Below are 22,844 nucleotides of genomic sequence, written 5' to 3' on the forward strand. Positions count from 1 at the left end.
TATAATAACCCCTCAGTTGTTACATGTCATTTCTCCTTTCCTCATTTCTGTAGTGTACGTGACACAAAAGTCAAAATTACAATCACAGTAGCTCAAAGACCCCACTAAGGAAAATTCTTCCCATTCATGCAGAAGTTTGGTCTTTTATTCTGAATAAAATATTATATTTATCTCTAGATATTCCTTGACCTTTTAATATTTGAGAAAAAAATCAGGATATAAGCAACATTTAGTTGTAATAAACCAGCCACACGTATTAGAGTACTATTATTGGGCATAGGAGAGTTGGCTAAAGAACAGGTTGGTTTTTTTTTAATTTCCTTCATCATCAAAGTTGGTATACCTTGTAATTTTATATTTCTACTCTGAAATGCCTCTAGGTAAGGCCCAGTGGACATCCTTTCACATTTCCTTTTTGTCTGTTGCCCTTCTGATGACAATTCTTTTTGTTCCTCTGATCCCTGATTCCTTTTGGGGCTGTCCTGACTCTTCCCCCCTGCTGCTACTCAATGCTTGAGTTCTTTGCAGGTTTTTTTCAGGTTCTCTTCCAGAGTTTATCTCTCACTTTAAGAACATTAGCCCCTGACTCAATTATTCCACCTTATGCTTCAAAAATAGTGTGAAAATGCTCTCATAGCAAAGAGAGCAATGACTTCCATACTACAAATACTAGTATGCCAGGAAGTACTCAATTCCCTGTTATATCTATAAACAATTGATGGATACCTGTGTCATATTTCTCTCCCTTGAAACAGCTTCTCTAAGTGGACTAATGGGAATTTTTGCTTAACCTTAATAGTAACTATGTATAATGTAAGAAAATAAAACCTTTTCATTAAAATTTTTTGTTTCTCATATTTCATACTGGCCTCCCCCTTTTTTTTCCCTGAACTCATAAATGAGTCTACTTTTTCCCATTCATTTTCTCTTGAGGGTTTCTTGAAGATCTCAGAAAAATTGAAAGTAAAACGTTCTTCTTTGTAGCCATCTGCCTTTTCTTTCTTGACTGCCAATATAACAGTCAAGCAAGGGTCTTTTGAAAACTGTGATTTCAAGGATAAATATGAGCCACTGCCTTATTGAAAATTTGTGCTTCATCTTGATTTTGCCCTAAAGTCAGTCACTGATAATTAGTCGATAAATTTTTAAGGCCTTAGTATATGTCAGTCATTGTAATAAGAAATAAAAATAGAAATTAAATTTGAAAGATAGTTCCTGTCCTCAAGCAGCTTAGAGTCTCATTGAAGAAAACATCACATGAAAGGGAATTCAAAAGACATGATTAGTGTAGGAATTAAAGTGCTTCCTGAGGACTTGGAAAAGAAAATCTTATATAGATAAGTGATCAGTGCAGACTGGAGAGAAGCAAATACCTGACTGTCCTGGTCCTTCTCATTAAATTGAAATAAAGGCAGGCCCTAGCTTGTCAGAGGAAGAGCATTAAGGGGAGATTACTTCCATTGTGAGAAGTAACAGAAGGGGTGCAGTTAACTTTGAAGGCAAAGAGGTTTTTATGGCATGGTCCTAATGGTTAAGTCCTAACGAGATTGAAGCAACAGTGCAGCCTTTTGATGAATTGTCCAATTTCTTTTTTCCTTTATTCAATTAAATTTATATCTCTTCTCTTTTACTTATCTACCTCAGAATTCCAAACAGGGCATTCTTCTAAAGCAATTTGATTATGTCTTTATTTGTCACAGACCTTACCTTAATTGGGCCTCATTTTCAGGGCCTAATTCTCTTAGAGAAAACAATTCAACTTTGCTAAATTAATATTGGCTGATTATTGCAAATATCCCACTATTCCCTCTTTTCTCCCTCTTCATTCAATAGAAGACTAGGGCGCTGTAAGGTGGGAACAGTTAGATGGCACAGTGGATAGAGTACTGGTCTGAAGTGAAGAAGACTCATCTTAATGAGATCAAATCTGGCCTCAGCTACTTACTAGCTATGTGACCCTGGACACATAGCTTTGCCTCAATTCCTCATCTATAAAATGAGCTAGAGAAGGATATGGCAAACCACTCTAGTATCTTTGGCAAGAAAACCTCAACTGGGGTCATGAAGAGTGTGACACAACCAAACAGCAACTAAAAGATATAGACCTGTGCCTCACAGAGCTTACAGTATAAAAATTTCCATATCATTTTACAATAATCACTCAAATTTCTAAGGCCTTTTATAGCTTGTAAGTTACATTTCTGAAAATAATATTAATGAAGTGCTAAGTAATTGATATCCTTATATTATGGATGAGAAATCCAACACACCAAGAATTTAAGTGACTTGCTGAATTCTTAGTGCTAAGTGTCAAATTCCAAATTTCCTAGCCTCAAGTCAAGTGCTTTATCACCTGTGTTAAATGGATAATGTCCAGTACCATGCTTCTTGATAGTTACTGGTGGTGATATTGATCTTTTAAAGTGATATCTATACCTTTTCCTTCGTTTGCTAGTGGTACTGAGTTTTGCACTTGGGTCCTTTGCACCAACTAATATATTTTGAGGGAAAAAAAAAACAAATTACAGCCTGTTAAAACCCCTTTACCTACTAATAATTAATATAGTATAGGATACCAAGAACTGGCTTAGCAGTCAGAATACTTGGATTCATAAAGTGCTTCTGGCCCTTGCTACTTATTTCATCTTAGAAGGAAAAAACACAACCTTGTTAGGCTTTGGTTTCTGTACCTCTAAAATCCTTTCTGTCTTCAACATTACAATCCTTTCCCATATACCTATAAATCACTCCTTCCTTATCTCTACCTCAAAGAGTCTCCCCTTTTCCTTTCAGAGCAACCTTAACCAACATATTGTGTGTGAAGATTTCACTGATCCCTCCCTCCCAAACTAACTGGTATTTATCTACATTGTATATATTTAATTCATATTTTTTTCCATATAGGCTTTTATATATGCTTTTTGTCTACCATATTAGTATGCTAACATCTTTTTAGTAGGTCCTTCTTTCATTCTTTGCAATTGTATTATCAGTTCCTGGCACATGGCTAGTATTTTAGAAATAGTTGTGAATGAATTATTTGCTAAATAATCCTATACTATCATCCCATGACCTTTTCCCCCTCTCATACACTTCAAATGTGATTCAGGTGGTAGACAAAAGAGGAAGAGATATGTGTGGTATTGTGTGGTACTACTCTGTGTGATGGTGATGATGATGGTGATAATGATGATGATGATGATGATATTCATTCACATCATTCTTATGGTCAGTAAAGTACTTTACAAATATCTAATTTGATCCTCAAAACAGCTCTGAAAGGTAGGGGTTATTATCCACATTTTGTAGATGAGGAAATTGAGGCCAACTGAGTTAACCAAAATATCTAGAGTCACTCAACTAGTAAGTGTCAGAGGTGGGATTTGATCTCAAGTCTTCATGATTCCAGGCCCAGTACGTGTCGCACCAACTATTTCCAGATAGAAGTTCAAATAACTTGCCCAGGTGGGACTTGTAACACAATTCAGGTTTAAACATTTGTCTGCATGTATCCCAAAAAATTCAAAAGGAAAAAAGTACATTTTTTAAACTTGAGCATTTTCCCTCCTAATTTTTTCAAAAAAAATTTTTGCAGTCATTTATTAATTCTTCCTCCCACTGACCCACCTCCTCCCCAATTAAATTATTTATGTAACAAAAATAAAACTCTCAGAACAAATACATTTTTGTTGTTCATTGAAACAATTTCCCTTATTAACACATCCAAAAATGTTCTTCTCATTCTTTTTTATTTAAATCTATAACTCCCCCCTGGCGCCCTTTTACTTTTACAGAGCCAACAAACAGTAGTGAATCTTCAGTAAATGAACTCAAAATCATCTGAGGCAGTCAAGAGAAGATCAGAATGAACCTTTACTTAGATTGGGAGATCAATGGGAATTGAAAGATCAGCTCTGCCATGTTTTCATCTTTTCTTAGGGAAAAGGCTATTGATGAAAAGTTCCATCTTCCATGTTGGTACAGGTTTTCATTCTCTGTAGAGTTATCAAGTCCAAATTTTCCATTCTAACACTCACATACCGTTCATTAGACTTTAACCATTTTGAATTGCTTTTTTTCCTCCCTAATTCAGATCACAATAACTACAAATATAACATAGAAAGCAGTTGTTGATATGTGAGTTATAGGGTCCTTTAGTTGAGAACTTCCTCAGAGTTGATCATTAAATTCAATTCTTTACTTCAACGTACTTTGCCTTCTCTGAAATTGCCTGTTATAGCTTTGTGACATATTACTGCTGTACTTGAAGTTCTACAGTCATTGGACAATATGAGGAAATTATGAAAACATGGTTATATATTATTTTCATCAGGAATTATGCAAAATGTCTACCTATTCACAATTTATTATTTTTTGCATTTCTTCACCTTTTATTTTTCCTCAATGTTGTATCTGTACAAAGTACAGTTGGTTTCACTTGCCTGAATAAATCACTTCTTCTCTCCCTTATTTTCTTTAATTCTAAAATTTATTCATTGGACTAAATAAAATCATGAAGGTTCTTCTTTTTGCATTTATGATAGTAAACTGATCATCTGAAACATAAATTTTTGTCAATTCTGTAATTGTCTATGCTATGCTTAGTGATAACTTAGGTATCAACAATGTGTTTGTAAATAACTTGAATGTCTATAGCATACTTTTAAGATGTCATAAGTTTTCTCTTGCCACAATGTTTACTCAGTTGCAAATACAAGAAAAATGAAAACCATTATAAAGATGCATCATTAATCCAAACAACTTTTTATGTTGGCAATTTTCTCCCCTCTCTCCACCAAAAAAAGGAAAAAAAGATTCACTCATTTAATATTTAGTTATTTACCTCTGTATCAGTTGGAGACCATGTTAGAGACATATTTACAGAGATAGAGACAGAGAGGTTATTAGTCCTCAGACATCCTGCTTGGTCATGACTCTGATAAGAACTGAGCATAATAGTAGTCCATTACATTTATATAACTTTTTCTTACATATTCTTTCAAACATGCATTTATATAATTTTTTCATGCGTTTCTCATTTTATGGGCAGTCCTACCCCCATAATTTATTCCTCTTCCTTTCTCTTTCCATCTTTTTCATAAGATCATCAATACATAACAGAACCTTTTCCAGGCTTTGTTTAAGAAGACTCCATCTACAACCACTGGCGATATTAAGGGTTTCCCGATATTTTAATGGAACCAGTTCATCTTTGTTTAGTACTTTGCAGCTTTTATTCATGTTCAGCTTTGTTTCTCATCACTCTTGTGCTTGAATCTTAATGTTCCTACCTACCTCCTGTCTTTTCATCAAGAATGCCTAGATGTCTTCTATTTTGTTAAGTGTCATTTTATTACCTCTAGTATTATATACAGTTTTAATGGCTGAGTTATTCTTGATTATAAGACATTGTCCTTTACCTTTATATTTTATTCCAGGTTCTTAGCTAAATCGTGTGTCACCCAGACTGTGGCTCCTTTTTATTTGAATACTTTCTTTTTCAGTGTTTGTAGAACTTTTTTCTTTGACGTGCTACCACTGGAATTTGGCGTTAATGTTCCTGGGAGGTTTTACTTTTGGGATTTTCCCAGGACAATGTTGTGAAATCTTTCCATTTCTACATTGCCCTCTGGTTTTATCTGGGTAGTTTTATTTTAAGTTTTCTTGAAATCAGAAATCCAGACTCCTGTTTTGATCATGGCATTTCAATAATATAATGATTTCTAAATTTTATTGCTGATGTGTTTTCCAAGTCATTGGTTTTTGCTATGAAATGTCTTTCATTTTGTCTATTTTTTTTTCAGTCTTTCAGCTTTAAAAAAATCTTACTGTCTCATGGATCTATTGTCTTAATTTTTAGAGAGTTTATTGCTTTGGGAAGGTTTACTAACTTTTGTGACCAAAACATTAATTCCCTTTCCAATTCTTTCTCCCATAGCTCTCATTTTTTGAGTGAGTGGAAGGTTGAGACAATTGGATGAAGTGACTTGCCCAGGGTCACACAGCTAGTAATGTCAAGTGTTCGAGACCAGATTTGGTCTCCAGGCTCTAAGGCTGGTGGTCTATCCACTGCACCTAGCTGTCCCAGTTCTCATTTCTTTTATATTTTTTTTTCCTTAAGCATACTCAGTTTAGGGGAGGGGGGGGACGTCTTACTTTTTTTTGTAAACTCTTGCTTTATCTCTTTCAGGCATTCTAGTTCAGTTTTTCTTGAACTCTTTTTTTTTTCCTCTGAGAGTTTGCTTGTATGTGGTTTGTAGTCATTCTGTTCTTCAGCACTTGCATTTTGAGGTAGCTTTCACCATAATGACTCTTTTAGATGAGACTATATTTTGGTTGGTTTTTTTTTCTCATTCTTCCAAATTAATTCCTGACTTTAGACAATGGTATGGTTTGGCTCAGGAGCACTTCTGAACTGGTCCTATTAATGCTTTCTTTGTATGTTGTGTTGTGTTGTTATTATTCCAAGTCCTTAGGAATGTCCTTGGGACATGCAAAATTTCAAGTACTCCCAATGTATCCCAGCCCAGGGCAAAGTCTGGTTGTTGTACACCATCACCACCATGGGTCCCCATAATTTGAACCCTGTCATTTCTTGACCAAAATTTTGTTTAGGACAAAAGCTGTTTGCTGCTGGATTTAGACCCTATCAGCTGCTTTAAATGCTCTGTTCTTTCAAAGTGGCAGAATTATGGGCTCCACTTTGGTTTAGAATTGTTCCCTCTTTATTCCTTTATAGAGTGTCTACATGGTAGGAAATTATATGTCCTTTTCCTCAATCCTCAATCCCTTGGACCTTTCTAAAGCCTTTCACAATACTGAACATTCTCCCTTCCTTTATGCTTTCTTTTCTCAATTTTTTTATGGACCATACTCTCTTCTGCCTACTATTACCACTTCCTACCTATTTGACTTCTTAGTCTCCTTTTCTCAATCTTTGTCTAGATTATGCCTTCTAACTATTGGTTTCCTATCTTGGGCACCCTTCTCTTCTCCCGTTACTTTACATAGCGACCTCATTAATGTCCATGGTTTTACTTACCATCTATGCTGATGTTTTTTCAAATATCCCAATCCTACTGTAAACTCTCCACTCACCTCCAATCTTACATCTCCGTTTGCTTTTTGGACATCTCAAAGTAGATATCTTAAACTCAATATCACCAAAGTCAAATTCATTATCCTAGAGCATCATACCATATCCCCTGTTCCTCAAGCTAGCAGTTATCTTCAACTCCTCACTCTCTCTCACCTTTACTCCCTCTCTCCCCAACTCCATATCTAATCTATTACCAAGCCTTCTTGATTACCTTTTCAACATATCTCAATTTTGCCTGCTTTTCTCTTATGACACAGCCACCACTCTGCCATAGACCCTCATCACCTCACGCCTAGTCTATTGTAAGAACCTACCATTGGGTCTGCTTCAGATCTCTTTCTATTCCAATTGTTCCTGAATTCAGGCACTACAGTGATTTTCCAAAACACAGTCTTGTAATGTCAGCCCTTAATATACACACATAGACACATAAAGTCCAATAAACTAGATTATATTTTGCAATATTTGCTAATAAATGATATTGTGGATCAAAATAACTTTATCACAACTATTGTCATTATGATTTTGCCAGTTGACTATACTTTAGCAAGTGATAGCTAGGTAGCCCAGTGGATAGAGCATCAGGCCTGGAGTGAAGAAGAACTGAGTTCAAATCCAGCCTCAGACACTGACTGTCATCCTTGGCCAGTCCCTTAATCCTGTTTGCCTCTGATTCTTAATCTGTAAAAATGAGCTAGAGAATGAAATGGTAAAGTATTCCAGTATCTTTGCCAATAAAACTCCAGACAGGGTCATGGAGAATTGGTCATAACTGAAAATGACTGAACAACAACAATAATAGCAAGTTATAAAACCATTTTAGATACTGTAACTACATATACTAGGTGCTTCAAATATTGTGGCTGTTTACCTCTTAACATGATTAAGGATATTGAACATATTCTTCCATCACTAGAGGAAAACTATCGCATTATGAAGGCATTGGATGATTGAAGAAAAGGAGAAAATTATTGCACTGCTTTTCATACTTTCATCATCTTCTTTGCTTTTCCTGTCTACTGACAAGTAATAAAGACATGTAACCTGAGATGTTGTCTCTACCAACTTGTAATAAAATTTTGATGATGGCATAGTTTTTCTTCAGTATCTATGTTCTTACCTTCCTGTTTCATTTTTTTTTTATGGCTGGACTTATTTGTTTGTACCATGTGGTGTCCCTGGGAAAAAGCCTATGTGCCCAGCCTTAAGAATCCCCTTCTGAATTCTGTTCAGATGCCTCAATCCCACTGATGAATTTATGTCTGAGAAAAGATTAGTTTGTCAACTTTGCTAGGGCCACTTACAATTAATGTATATAATATAAATTTTTACTTGGTAAAGGCCATTTTCAAGGTCTTATGATGGGAGATGTTGTGGTTTGAAGGAGGTCATGTAGAATTAAAGAAAGGGCAGACATTGTCCCTAGCTTTGTCAAGTTTACAGTTCTGCAGGTGAATAAAACATGTCAAATATATGTAAATAACTCTACCATGAAGTAGTCTATAAAGATACCCAGAGAATTATTCAATTTTGAATTATCCATTGACATGGTAGTTCAGAGAATACATTAATGAAATTTTCTCAGGTCCAGTCAAGTAAGTAACATTTTTTAAGCCCTTTCTATTTGTCCTTCAGTTAACATTGGGAATACAAATAGAAGCACAATGAAGGATTGTCCCTTCACACAAGCTGCTTATATTTTAATGGGATGAGAAAACCCTTAAAAGGTATCTCTAAAATATAATGAGCCTGGGAAGGTACTCATGTAAGGACATGGCAAATTCCAAGGCCTGAGGTAGACCATCTGCAGAGGAACTTGGATAGAATGAAAATATGGTTGCTCAGGCCTTTTTCTTTAAAATGTAAGGTGTTTTTTTTTTATTTTCATATTAGTCATGTTGTAGAGAAGAATTAGAACCAATTGGAGAAACCACAAGAAAGAAGGGGAAAAAAACAGAACAAAAAAAGAGCAAACAGTATACTTTGGTCTGCATTCTAACTCCATAATTTGTTCTCTGGATGTGGATAGCATTTTCCATCATAAGACTTTTGGAGATGACTTAGATCCTTGAATTGCTGAGAAGAGCCAAGCCTGTCAAAGCCAGTCATTGCACAAGTGATTGTTACTGTGTACAATGTGCTCTTGGTTCTGCTCAATTCACTCAGCATCAGACCATACAAGTCTTTCCAGGTTTTTCTAGAGTCTCCCTGCTTATCATTTCTTATAGCACAATAGTATTCCATTACACTCATATACCACAACTTGTTCAGCCATTCCCCAATTGATGGGCATCCCTTCAATTTCCAATTTTCGGCCATGATACAAGGAGCCACTATAAATATTTTTGTATGTGTGGGTCCTTTCCCCATTTTTATGATTTCATTGGGATATATCCCTAGAAGTGTTTTTGCTGAGTCAATGAGCATGCACTTTTTTGTAGCCCTTCGGGCATAGTTCAAAATTGCTCTCCAGAATGGTCACAACTCCAACAATGCATTAGTGTTCCAATTTTCCCACATCTTCACCAACATTTATCATTTTCCTGTTTTGTCATGTTGGCCAATCTGATAGGTGTGATGTGGTACATCAGAGTTGTTTTGATATGCATGAAATATAAGTTCTGGGATGAACAAATGAATCAGTGAAAAGATCGAGAATGTCGGAGAGTACTCTTGGGTTGTCAGAAGTCCAGGATTAGAATGAGCTTCCAGTTTTAGGAGGTTTCTCTGTTATAGGAGAGAAGAACATTGGGGTCAAAAGTGGATCAGTTCTAGGTTTGTTCCTGATAGTTATTCAAATTGTCCTACTGGGCACAGTTAGATTCTCAGATCCCTGAAGAACAGTTTTACCCCCAACGCCACCATGGGAGAGAATCCCCATGTGCTAAACTATGTGATCTAGGATCCAGTTTTCAAAGCACAAGATAAAGTTTTTTAGCTGTGTAACTCACAGCTTTTTTTGACCTTCCATGTTTTTTGACATATGAGATCACTGAATGTGCAACAGGGGACTTGGATCTTGAACGAGTTCCCTAAATTAGATAGAAGAGACATTGAGAGTTGGATCTGTTACAGTGATGAAACTTCTATGACTCCAGGCAGCCCGGAGACAGAGGACACTGCTTACTGAGCAGAGTTTATAATTCACATTCCCAATTAGCTCCCAAATGCTTGGCAGGTGCATTTTGCCAGCTGTTTGTGTCTCTATGCAAATACTGCTTCATAGGAAGGCCTGCTGGGCTCCTCTGGGTTTGTGACAAAACAAGTCCTCTATGGGGGTGAACATTTACAATTGAGTCTTGCCTTTTAATGCTCCGATCAAGGAAAAATTAGCAGCTGGAACTCCAACCCCTCTTAAAATCCTAAGGCTTGATGATCAGACACTTCTATAAGAATTAATGGTGGTAGAGAGGAGCCAGCCACCACATGCAAAAATTTCACCTGCCATACTGGTCTCCATCATCCGTGGGACCCATTTGTCTTCAGTGGCAATGTCACAGGCTGTTCTTTTGGGAAAGCTGGAGTGCTTCACACAACATCCAGAGTACTTATGGAAATTTCATCTTGGAATATTCCCTCAGTGGTATTTGGCGAAATTAATTCTAATGCCAATCCTAAATTTCCAATCCAGTTAATCATCCCCCAGGGTTTATCTGTCCCTTAGAATCAGTTAGATAATATAGGTGGGACACATCTACAAGCAAGAATTTAGGGCCCTAACATTCTTATAACAAACTAAAGCTTGGACAACACCACATGATTCTCCCTCTGCTCAGCAGAGGTGAGAGAAGAGAGGGGCCTCAGGGAATCAAAAGAAAAGTCAGTGTTTGTGGTAGTAGGGAGTGTGGAAAATAATGGGTCAAGACCTTTGGAGTAGACGTCCCATCACTACTATTAAGTAGCTTATTACTTGAAAGGACTGTTCTTGCTAACTAGGATCTGACTTGTTTCTAATGCTACCTTTGGCCCTGTTTTCTTCTTCCTCTGTCTTACTTCAATCTGTGGTTTCATCAGCTCTCATGGATTTGATTACCACCTTTATTCTGCTGATTCTCAAATGTATCTTTCATACCCCAATCTTTCTGCTGAGCTGCAATCTGGCATCTCCAATTCCCTTCCCAACATCTTGATCTGGGTGTCAAGTAAACGTATTAAACAAAATATGTACAAAACAAAATTCCCCTAAACCCTCCCCCACCACTTCATCTTCCTTATTTTGGTAGTGAACATCATCTTCCTCCCCATCTCTCAGGCTTGGAACATAAAGGTTTTTCTGGTTTGTATACTATCTCTCACTATCCATATCCAAGTTGTTGCCAAGACCTGCCAATTTCACCTTTGCATCATCTCTTCAATACTTAACCTCTATCCTGTGACTCTGCCCTCACTCTTGGTCAGACCCTCATCACCATGCATAAATTATCGCAATATCCTGTTGTGGGGGGTTTACCTGCCTCAAGTCTCACCTAATGCCAATCCATCCTCTATTCAGTCATTAAACTGATTTTCCTAGCGTGCAGTTGCAGTTATGTCACCCCCTACTCAATAAACTCTAATGGCTTATTTGTACTTCCAGGATAAAATATAAAATGCTCTGTTTGACATATTCAGAACTCTTCATAACCTAGCCTGCTCCTACATTTCCAGTCATTTTATACCTTGCTCCCAGACATATCCTCTTTGATCCACTGCCACTGACCTTCTGCCTATTTTTTGAACCAAGACACTTCATCTCTCAGCTCCAAACATTCTCTGTTGCTATTCACCCATGCCTGGAAAGGTCTCCACCCTCTGCTCTGACTCCTGACCCCACTGACTTTTTTTAAGGCCCAACTAAAATTCTGCCTTCCACAGAAACCTTCCATAAACCTTCTTAATTCTAGTGCCTTCCCTTTATTATTTATTTCCTATTAATGTAATATATAGTTATATTTGTTTACATCCTCTCTCTCCCCCATTAGAGTGTAAGTCCCTTGATGGCAAGGAATGCCTTTTGTTTCTTTTTTTAATCACAGGGGTATAGTGTAATGTCTGGAATATAACCTGCACTTAATGTATACTGTGTGTGCCCACTAATTTCGGCATCCTATCCTATTCAAATCCTGCTTATCTTCTCCTGCTGTGCCTCTCAGTGGGGCATATGGAAACGCAAGATTAGCCTCTATCATCACCTCTGAACTAGCTTTTCAGGAGACATGGCAGCTATTTTCCAACATTATATATTTTACCTACTCTAAATACGGAATGTACAAGCTGAATGCTCTTAATATGTAGAGGATCAAAATGGCCAAAATAGGCCTTTCGAACATGTAGGATAAAAAAACAGTCACATTAATGTGAGAGTCACAAATATTTCAAGATGTCAGAGAGGCTTAATTCTATCAAATGAGGCAGATGATTTATTTATTTACTTAAAATAGAATTCATTTTTTTTCCTCAGGAATTCCTAAATAACCCTGTATCCTACAGAGGGTACATAGAATGGGTAAGGTCTTTGCTGATAAGGGAAACTGAAATATTGCTCATTTTCAGATTCATCTGTAGCGGATACTGTCACAACAAAGCCCTCATTGCTTCCTAATAGACAGGAAATATAAATTAACAAACTTTTGAGATTCAATTTAGGGCCAAAAATCTTATTCAAAAAACTTGCTATTATCTCCCAAGCTTTGAAGAAGGACCTTGATGAAGCCCAGGTAGTAATAGTATTTGGTGTGAAGACTTACATAAAAATCTCCAGTGGCACCTCAACAATGAGGCAAGTGGGAACGTGTCCAACCACTTGAAGTTTAGATGCCCTTGACAGCTGTAAACTCCTCCAGGAGATTATACATGCCTGACCTTAGCACCTATTTCTAAAGAATAGGAGGATAGCACCATTTGTCAGCCTTCTTCACTTTACCCTACACCCCAAGGGTTGCCCTCTGGTTGATCTCACCTATGGTGTAATCCCATGATATTTTCCCTCCCTCACCCCTGTTAACAGTCTTGTCAATAGAAGTTTCACAGTGTTCTAGGGCCTTCATCCATGGGAGTATGATTCCCTAGCATCTTTACACTCGTGAATCAATTTGCCTTTTAAACTTTATTTGAGAGTGAAGTGTCACATGACCTGACATAAATTTTTGGAAGCTATAAAAATTTTCCACAATTTATAATTGGTGCTTTTATAAAAACATTTTTGCTTCTCCATATTTTCCCTTTCAAAAAATGATCATAAATTCTCACTAAATCAAATGTGATTCTCTGAAACAGGCAGTAATAGTTTCATGTAGATTGATATACTAATCAAGAGGCTTTTACCTTACTAACCATCATCCCAGAGGTCATGCTTTTAAAATTAAATTTCTTGGCTCTTTTAAAATTAAATTCATAATTTGAAAAAGAAACAAGTGAACAAAGTAGTCAAGTCCCCAGGTTTGGCACTGACATTGTAGCTGTATAAGAAATCCACCTGCACAGGAGGCAGGCCCAGGCTCATCATTCTCTTTTAGTGTAGCTCCATCACTCTATTAGTGTGCCGAGAATAATTTATCCTCCTATACCTGATTCAGGGTTCCCTCTGGAATGCATCAGCAATGAGAAAAAAACACTGAGTGTCATTGTCTGTTTCATGCTCCATTTGCCAAAATGCCTCATGATTCTAACAATATTCACTTGGCAAGTCACTGATAGAAACAGCCGGTGATTGATACAGGGTGTCATTTTTCACTTTTCTAAAGCAAAGAGATTGCCTAGAGATTTCTGTCTGTATCCTGATCATAATTGTGTATACTCTTTCCTATTTTAAGTTATCTTGCATCAAAAACTAACCTGTTATATTTAAAGAAGGTCAATTTAGTATTGTTAATAAAAACATTCCTACCCTTTCTAGAAATGCGTATGCATGCTTCTAAACTGTTGGGTGAAAGTAAAGAGACCTCATAGTTTTATGAAAGATAATTGAAATATTTCCTCAAGTCTTTCAGCAACTGAAGCTGTGAGTGCCTTCAAGTCATTCCAGGTGCACTAATTAAGTATTCTCTTTCAGGTGACACATGCACCATGTCTGACTACAACCGTCTAAAGCACATCCTCCTAGACCTTGAAGCCCAACGCCATACCCACAGCAGAGTCCCTGGTCCAGACTCATCATCCCAGAAGCATTTCCTTGTGGAATCTCTGTTTAAGTACTTAGATTACAATGGCAATGGATACCTCAGCAGTTCTGAACTGACTCAGGTCAGTATGTTATTTAGCTCAGAAAAGCAATTGAATTATAAAGGCAATAACATTTTTTACTCAATGTGTAAATGAAATATAACACAGTTGAATTCTACTGTGAATGGAAAATATTGACTATCTGTCTCATTAGTGTTAAGCAGATATAGAAATCCATCTTGGAAATGGTGTTCCTTCTATTTTTGCTCCCAGATGTTGGCAATCTTTCATTTAGATCAGTTCAAAATATTATCAAAAACAAAATTATGTATATTGCTTCATTCTACCAACCACCCACAGTTGTTACTTGCAAACAAGCTCTAAAGCCTTCCCTGCTAGCTTGCAAAATACAAACTTCAGAGTGGTTCTCAAGAGCTTTAATTAGGAAAGGAACTCCTTTCTTCCTCAAGTCCTTTCCTCCTTATGGAAATAATGCTGGAATAAATAATAGTTTGGTTCCTTCTCCTCCACTTTGTACTTACTGACAGGCACTTTGTCAGAGAAGTCAAATATGATAAACTGCAGACTCTTACCTTTAATTACCAATTCCTGACCTTTTGAATTCATTGTGATGGTAGTACTAGAGACAGCAAAGCGAAGAACAGTAGAATGCCCTTCCTTAATGTAGAGATTAAGCTGTTTCTGAATTTGTTTTGGTAGTATAATACAATGGAAATAACACTGCATAATGACTGCAGAGCTCTGTCTCTGTTACAATTTTAATGTAGTATCCTCTCTTTAAACTTTAATTTCCTCCTTCATATGATCACCATAGACCTAGAGGTGGGTCAGAAGTTAGAGGTCATTAATCCAAAATCTTCATTTTACAGAGGAGGAAACTAAGTCACAGAGAAATTAAAATAGTAGTACTAATAACCAGTATTCATATAGGGCTTATTATATTACAGATAATATTCTAAGTCTTTTATAAATATTATATTATTTGATCCTGAGTTGAAAACTGGGAGTAGGTGCTATTTGTTATTTTTGTTATTCAGTCACGTCCAACTCCTCGTGACCCCATGGAGCATAGCACACTAGACCCTTCTAGCCTTCATTGTCTCCTGAAGTCTGTCTAAGCTCATGTTTGTTGTTCCCATGACACTATCTGTCCATCTCATCCCCTGTCCTCTCCTCTTTTTGACTTCAATATTTCCCAACATCAGGGACTTTTCCAATGAGACTTATCTTTTCACTAGGTGGCCGAAGTATTTAAGCTTCAGCTTTAGCATATGTCCTTCCAATGAATAGTCTGAATTAATTTTTTTCTGAAGTACTTGATTCCTTTGATATCCTTGCTATCCAAAAAACTCTGAAAAGTCTTCTCTAGTACCACAATTGGAAAGCATTGATTCTGAGGTGCTAGGCTTTCTTTATAGTCCAACATTCAGTGCCATACATTACTACTGGAAGAAACATAGCTTTGACTATATGGACTTTTGTTTGCAAGGCCATGTATCTACTTTTTAGTATGCTGCTCAGAGTTGCTAATAACTTTCCTTCCAATAATAAGTACTATTATTATCCCTAACTTATAGTTGAGAAAACTCAGACAAACAGTGATTAAGTAATTTTCTCATAGTAGCACAGTGAGTAAAAATCTAATTCCATATTTGAACTCATGTATTTCTGCCTCCCAGCCAAGTGGTCTATCCACTGCACCTCATTCTGCCCTGAGGTCAAACACCCAATATGTTTCTAAGGTAGGTTTTGATGTCAGGTCATCTTGACTCCCAAGTAAATTGCCTTAACCACTATACCACAATTTCTTTGACTGAAGGGTAGTAATATGGGAGGAAAACCTTTTAGCCAATTTAGACAATTATGAAACAGAGTTATGTCTTAAACTGTCCTTGAGTATCCTTGAACCTTCACTGACATTACTTACAGGATAGGATCTTTAAATGGTAACTCACAGTTGTCTACCACTGGGCAATTTTCTATGGAGTCATGTTCATTATCTCATTTGATACTCACAATGAGATAGTGAATGAGTCAGAGTGGCATCAGGAATCCAAGTACCAGAGAGCCAGAGATGAACAGTGATTTGCCCTTGTCAGAGGTCTTAAAAGTTTACTGAGTATCAAGCATACTCGTTTTGTGTAGGGAATAAAATAAAATTCATCTAAAAGCTGAATCTCAATTTGTCCATTATGTGAGATCATTTTCTTAAAAGAAGAATTGTTCCTCTTGTTTCTATGTTTCCATTGAGAGTTAAGGATTCCTACTGATCGCATAAAGAAAAACAGGCTGTTTCTTGCTCAAAATAAATGACTGCCAAGAATGAGTAACTAGGAAAGCCAGATTTCACTTCCAACACGAGAGATGCCTTCATTGAGCAGCTCACCCTATGGAATAAAAGAAATTTCCTCCTTTTGGAAAGAAGATTCCATCTATAAGCATGGCCATTGTAATGCTATTTCCTGTTTAAAATTTAACATATTGAAAACCACTTTTATAAATCTCTAGAATATAATGCAGCTAAATTATACTACATCAGTTGGGCTTTTTCTTAATAATAAATCAAACAACCCAGTAAAAATGTGTCAGTCTTGTGGATAGTAAATCAATTCTCAATAAAAAGTATATTTCCTTCTGTCCAAGATTGATCTTGAAATATATGGTTTCTTTCACTTTCGTAGAAACCTTTTTACTTGCTGCATAAAGTTTGTTTGTTTATTTAGTTTCGTTACCTTAAATCGTCTTTAATTTAAATGGCCAAGATGAGAATAATAACTAAATTTTTAAAAAGTTTCCTCATTCCTAACAATTGTTTTTACTTCTCAGAATTCAGTTGCATATTGGAGTCAGGTTAAACTAGCTGTCAAGTATATAAACATTTATACCTCTAAAATCAGTAAATTATTTCAGTCAGCGCTTGATTAATTGTTTTCATGATATCTAGACCTAAGAAAATCATGAAGAAAATTTTCAGTGTGTAAATTATACTTTAAAACTTGTTGAACATATTTATATTAACCTGGAGAGCTTGTTGTGGAATATTCTTAATCATACTACTGACAAGAATGACGTATAATACATGGAGAATCGAAGGAGAGAGTATCTTCCTAATTAATTATGAATTTTTGACTGACTGAAAATATACTGGTGTTGGCACCTAATTCAATATTTCCTATTACACAGAAATCATTACAAGAAATAATTTTTATCCTCTTAGTAAATTCTGGTGCCAAGCAACCTCATTTCCATCTCTTACCTTTTACTATTACTAGAACTTTTGAGCTTTAACCTATGATCAAAATATGGATTAATTTGCTTTTCAGGTCAATCTCACATCCTTCAATTTCTGTTACAGAGTAACTAGGGGCTCAAGAATCCCTAAAAGTAATACGTATTTTGGGAAGGCATAGCCTAAGCCCTTTCACCTTTGGACCATAATGGGTCTTTGTGTCTCAAGATTTATAGCTAAAAATAAGACCAACAAAAACACTATGAAAACATTTTTGTCTTATCAAACTGGAAGATGAGCCCCAGAGCATTGCCAAGGCTCTCCTAAGGCCAAAGAGACAGCAGAGCCAGAATCCTAAATCTCATCTACCAGAAAAAATGGTGTGCAAATTGGTGTCGTGCAATAGGAAAATCCCCATCCTACTTCCTCCCAAGTGGTATTCTTTTTTATTATTCATATTTTGCCATTCAGAATTATCTGGTTTTTGGGGTGGAGCCAAGATGGTGGAGTGAAAGCAGTGACTTGTTTGAGCTCTCCCCCAAACCCCTCGAAATACTCATAAAAAATGGCTCTAAACAAATTCTGAAGCAGCAGAACCCACAAAAAGACAGAGTGAAACAAATTTCCAGCCCAAGATAACCTGGATGATTGATCAGAAGGGTGTATCGCGCTGGGCTGGGAGTGCAGCGCAACATGACGGGGGCACGCAGGCTGCAGCGAACCTGGAGCAGGCCTCAGAGGACTGAATCATGGGAAGCTGTGGAGGTTTCCAGACTCCTCAATCCAAGAATGCCAAAGACAACTTAGAAGGTCAGTGGGAAAAGTCTGTTTCTGCCAGTGCTCAGAGAGGAAGGCGGGGTCTCAGCTCCATTCCCCAAGAGCCTGGCCCTGGGCGGGGCAGCTGCTTCCCGAGCTTCCAGCCGACAGACTGAGGGGGAATCCAGTGGCTGATCAGAGAGGGATTGCAGGGATCTCTTTGCCAGTGCTGAGGCAGGAATCTCTTGCTTTGCCCGTGTTTGGATGTGGGTCACAGTTCTGGGCGGCGGTGCCAGGGTGAGGAGGAGCACTGGCATGGTGGAGCTTGTAGTGGCTGTGGAGAGGAACCCCTCCTCACAGTTACAGGACAAAAAGGAATACTTCTGGTCACATGCCAGGAAAGGAGTAAACACCGTGCCCCTTATCATACCACCTTGGAAGAACTGAAAATTTCAGGTCCCTACAAGTATCTCTGAAAACAGCTGTACAACCCCTGAAGCTTGGGACAGTACACTCTCCACATTGGAAGCAGACTGTTTCCTTAACAAAGAGTTTAAAATTCAAGTAATTGGCTGGGATCATGAGTAAGCAGTGCAAAAAGAGTCAGACCACATTATCTTACTTTGGTGAAAAAGAACATCAAAATATACAACCAGAAGAAGACAACAAAATCAAAGCTCCTACATCCAAAGCCTCCAAGAAAAATATGAATCAGTCCCAGGCCTTGCAAGAGCTCAAAAGGGATTTTGAGAAGCAAGTAAGGGAAGTAGAGGAAAAACTGGGAAGAGAAATGAGAGTGATGCAAGGTAATCATGAAAAACAAGTCAACAGCTTGCTAAAGGAGACCCAAAAAAATACTGAAGAAAATAACACCTTAAAAAACAACCTAACCCAAATGGCAAAAGAGGTCCAAAAAGCCAATGAGGAGAAAAATGCCCTAAAAAGAAAAATTGGCCAAATGGAAAAGGAAGTCCAAAAGCTTACTGAAGAAAATACTTCCTTAAAAATTAGAATAGAGCAATTGGAAGACAGTGACTTTATGAGAAATCAAGACACTGTAAAACAAATCCAAAAGAATGAAAAATTAGAAAACAACATGAAATATCTCATTGGAAAAACAACTGACCTGGAAAATAGATACAGGAGAGATAATTTAAAAAGTATTGGACTATCTGAATGCCCTGATCAAAAAAAAAAAAAGAGCCTAGGCGTCATCTTTCAAGAAATTATCAAGGAAAACTGTCCTGATATTTTAGAACTAGAAGGCAAAATAGAAATTGAAAGAATCTGCAGATCTCCTCCTGAAAGAGATCCCCAAAGGAAAACTCCTAGGAATATTGTATCCAAATTCCAGAGTTCCCAGGTCAAGGAGAAAATATTACAAACTGCCAGAAGGAAACAATTCAAGTACTGTGGAAACACAATCAGGATAACAAGATTTAGCAGCTTCTCCATTACAGGACCCCAGGGCATGGAATATAATATTCCATGGGACAAAGGAGATAGGATTGCAACCAAGAATCACCTACCCAGCAAAACTGAGTATAATCCTGCAGGGGAAAAAATGGTCATTCAGTGAAATAGAGGACTTTCAAGCATTCCTGATGAAAAGACCAGAGCTAAACAGAAAATTTGACTTTAGAATACAGGACTCCAGTGGAACATGAAGAGGTAAACAGGAAAGAGAAATCATAAGAGACTTATTAAGATTGAACTGTTTACATTCCTGCATGGAAAGATGATATTTGTAACTGATGAGAACTTTGTCAGTATTAGGGTAGTTGAAGGAAAAAAAATTGTATGTATGTATATATATAAATAGATAGATAGAGGGCACAGGGTGAGTTGAAGATTAAGGGGTCATATCTGGAGAATAAAATTAAGGGATGAGAGAGGATGATACTCGGAGAAGAAAGGGATAGGTAGAATGGGATAAATTATCTCACAAAAAAACAGAAAAGTCTCTCACAGTGGAGGGGAAACAGTGGAAGGTGAGAGGGAATGAGGGCTTGAGGAGAGAATAACATACACATTCAATTGGGTATGGAAATCTGTCTTACCCTACAGGAAAATAGGGGTAGAAGGGGACAAGAAAGCAGGGGGGTGATAGAGAGGAGGGCAGAGTGGGAAAGAGGGTATTCAGAAGCAAATACTTCTGAGGAGAGACAGGATCAAAAGAAAGAATAGAATAAATGGGAGGGCAGGATAGGATTAAGGAAAATAGAGTTAGTTTTTCACAACATGTCTACTAAGGAAGTGTTTTGCATAACTGCACATGTACAACCTATACTGAGTTGCTTGCCTTTTCAATGAGGGTGGGTGGGGAGGGAGGAAGGGAGAAAATTTGGAACTCAAAAGTTTTGAAAACACGTTTTAAAAAAAAAATGTTTTCACATGCAACTGGGAAATAAGAAATACAGGAAATGGGGTATAGAAGTCTATCCTGCTGTACAGGAAAATAGAAGGGGAAGGGGATAAGAGAAGTGAGGTGGGAGAGATAGAAGAGAAGGCAGACCAGGGGAAGGGGTATTCAGAATGCATGCCATCTTGGGTTGGGGGGAGGGGTGAGAAATTTGGAACTCAAAAACTTGTGGAAGTGAATATTGAAAACTAAAAATAAATAAATTTATATTAAAAAAAGAATTATCTGTTTTCTCTTTGCAACTTTCCTTTTTCCTCCTCATTATTAATTGAATAAAAGTAAAGAAAATGAAAACCATAATTAAAAAATGCATATTCAATCAAATAATACTCCCACATTGGCCATGTCTACAAATGTATATTTTATTCTTTATTTTAAGTTCATCGCCTCCCTGGTGTGAAACAACAACTCTGTTTTATCTCTTGTCCTCTTCAGTGGAAAGCTACTTAAATTTCGAACAAAATACCCCCCCCCCGGAAAATTGTTATAATATGTACAGTAAGATGATGATGAATTAAAAAATGTTAAAGGATCAAAGGATTAAAATAAGGGATTTGCTCTGACAAGAATTCTTGATATTCTTATATGTTATTCTTTCAATAAATATTCATTAGGTCCCCACTGTCATCCTATCCAGTTGTGTTTCAGATTTGTATCTTCTTATGCTTGTGTGAGAAAAGTACAAAATTAGATAAGCTATTGATTCTGCCCACTTGGAGAAAACTTTTATAATGAAATGCATTCTATTTGGAGGAAATGACCAAAAACCAGGTGGCTATAGCTCATAATATGAATAGTGTAAATAAAAATTGTTTACCACAATAAGAATTGTGGTAAACAACAAATAGGATTAGTGTTACGGAGGAAGAAGACGATTTCTTCTTCAATGACAGTGACATGGGTAAGGTATATGCGTGGTGCCACTGAGAATGTTTGACACCTTCAGGACAAGAGCTGATCAAATTCACACCTGAAGGTCTTCATCCTATTCTTTACATATGAAGTTATACAACCTACTCTTAAGTGTTCTATGAATAAAGGGTGATTTGCAATTTATTTCTTGTATCTCAAATTCTGTTTTTTAGGTAGCATGTTGTGGTGGAAAAAAAGACCTGTCCTTGGCATTTGAGAGATCGGGGTTTAAGCTCTGCACTTCCTCCAACAAAATGTCTAGCTTTGAACAAATCCTTGTCTCTGAAATTTTTCTTCCTATGTAACCGGACCCTGTGCCGACTTCTATTCTGACATATTAGTTTCATAAAGCTTTATAAGTGCCTCTGGAGAGATCCTTGAAATCCTTATGAGGAAGAGGTCTTTGAGATGCTTGCCATTTTGTATGTGTATAGTGTTGTGTGTGTACTCTGGCTTCTCTTGGTTGGGTATTTAATTCCCTTTCCCTCTTCTTGATGTTTTCCATGATGTTCCTATTCTCTCTGTGATATGCTCTAAACGTGTGTACCTTTGTTTTCTGTTTCCAATAGCTTATGAAGGAGGAACCCCTGGAAAATGACTTTCTCGGCTGTTCACTAGAAGACCTACTCCGATTTGATGACTACAACAATGATGGTTCCCTCAGTTTGCAGGAGTTCTACACCACCTTTCGTAAGTCAAACTCTACTCTGGGAGTATGATCAGAGTGAACAGTGAATTTAAATGAAAATATCCTTTCATTCCAACACTACCAACATCTTTTCCAAGTGCAATGAGTTGTACTTAATATCTTCCTTTGTGGCCTAGTGATTATTGTTTTTATTAGTATTCATAAAAGTGGCTGAATTGACCTTTCACATAGGAAAATCGTCAAGAAATATCTCTAGGTTACAGAAGCATAGCCTGCTTCTGATTGTATTGCTGATCTGTTGCTACCTGGAGGCTCTTACTTGTGATACTTTTTAATGCTTCCTGAAGAATGGCTTTAGGTGTCACACTGTGGAGAGTTTACTATGACATCCTGGAAAGGTTATCACTGTCTCTTTTCATGTATTAAAACTGAAGTTATCTGTGAGTGGGGAATATCTGTGATGGAGCACAGAAGGCAGAGCATCATTTCCATCTAGCTCTCGAAAATGAGCCACACAAAAAGGCGCTCAAATGTGTTCTAAGCCTAAGGTGGAGATTCCTAAACAAGATGAGTTAATCTATTTTGGATTTGAAGATATTTCTATTTGTTAAAATAC

The 22,844-nt window shown here is 37.1% G+C and overlaps 1 protein-coding gene across 1 annotated transcript in view; it reads left to right on the forward strand.

The window, feature by feature from the left end:
• LOC144455705 (follistatin-related protein 4-like) overlaps positions 1-22,298 on the forward strand; it is a 256,581-nt gene extending 234,283 nt beyond the window's left edge. The window contains exons 3-4 of the mRNA XM_078149185.1: positions 14,130-14,320; positions 22,149-22,298. Of these exons, the coding sequence (XP_078005311.1) occupies positions 14,130-14,320; positions 22,149-22,298 (341 nt within the window). The remainder of the gene's footprint in view (positions 1-14,129; positions 14,321-22,148) is intronic.
• Positions 22,299-22,844: the final 546 nt, after the last annotated feature.

This window comes from Phascolarctos cinereus, unplaced genomic scaffold (assembly GCF_003287225.1).
Source record: "Phascolarctos cinereus isolate Bilbo 61053 unplaced genomic scaffold, phaCin_HiC Scaffold_2;HRSCAF=192, whole genome shotgun sequence".
Taxonomy (NCBI): Eukaryota; Metazoa; Chordata; class Mammalia; order Diprotodontia; family Phascolarctidae; genus Phascolarctos; species Phascolarctos cinereus.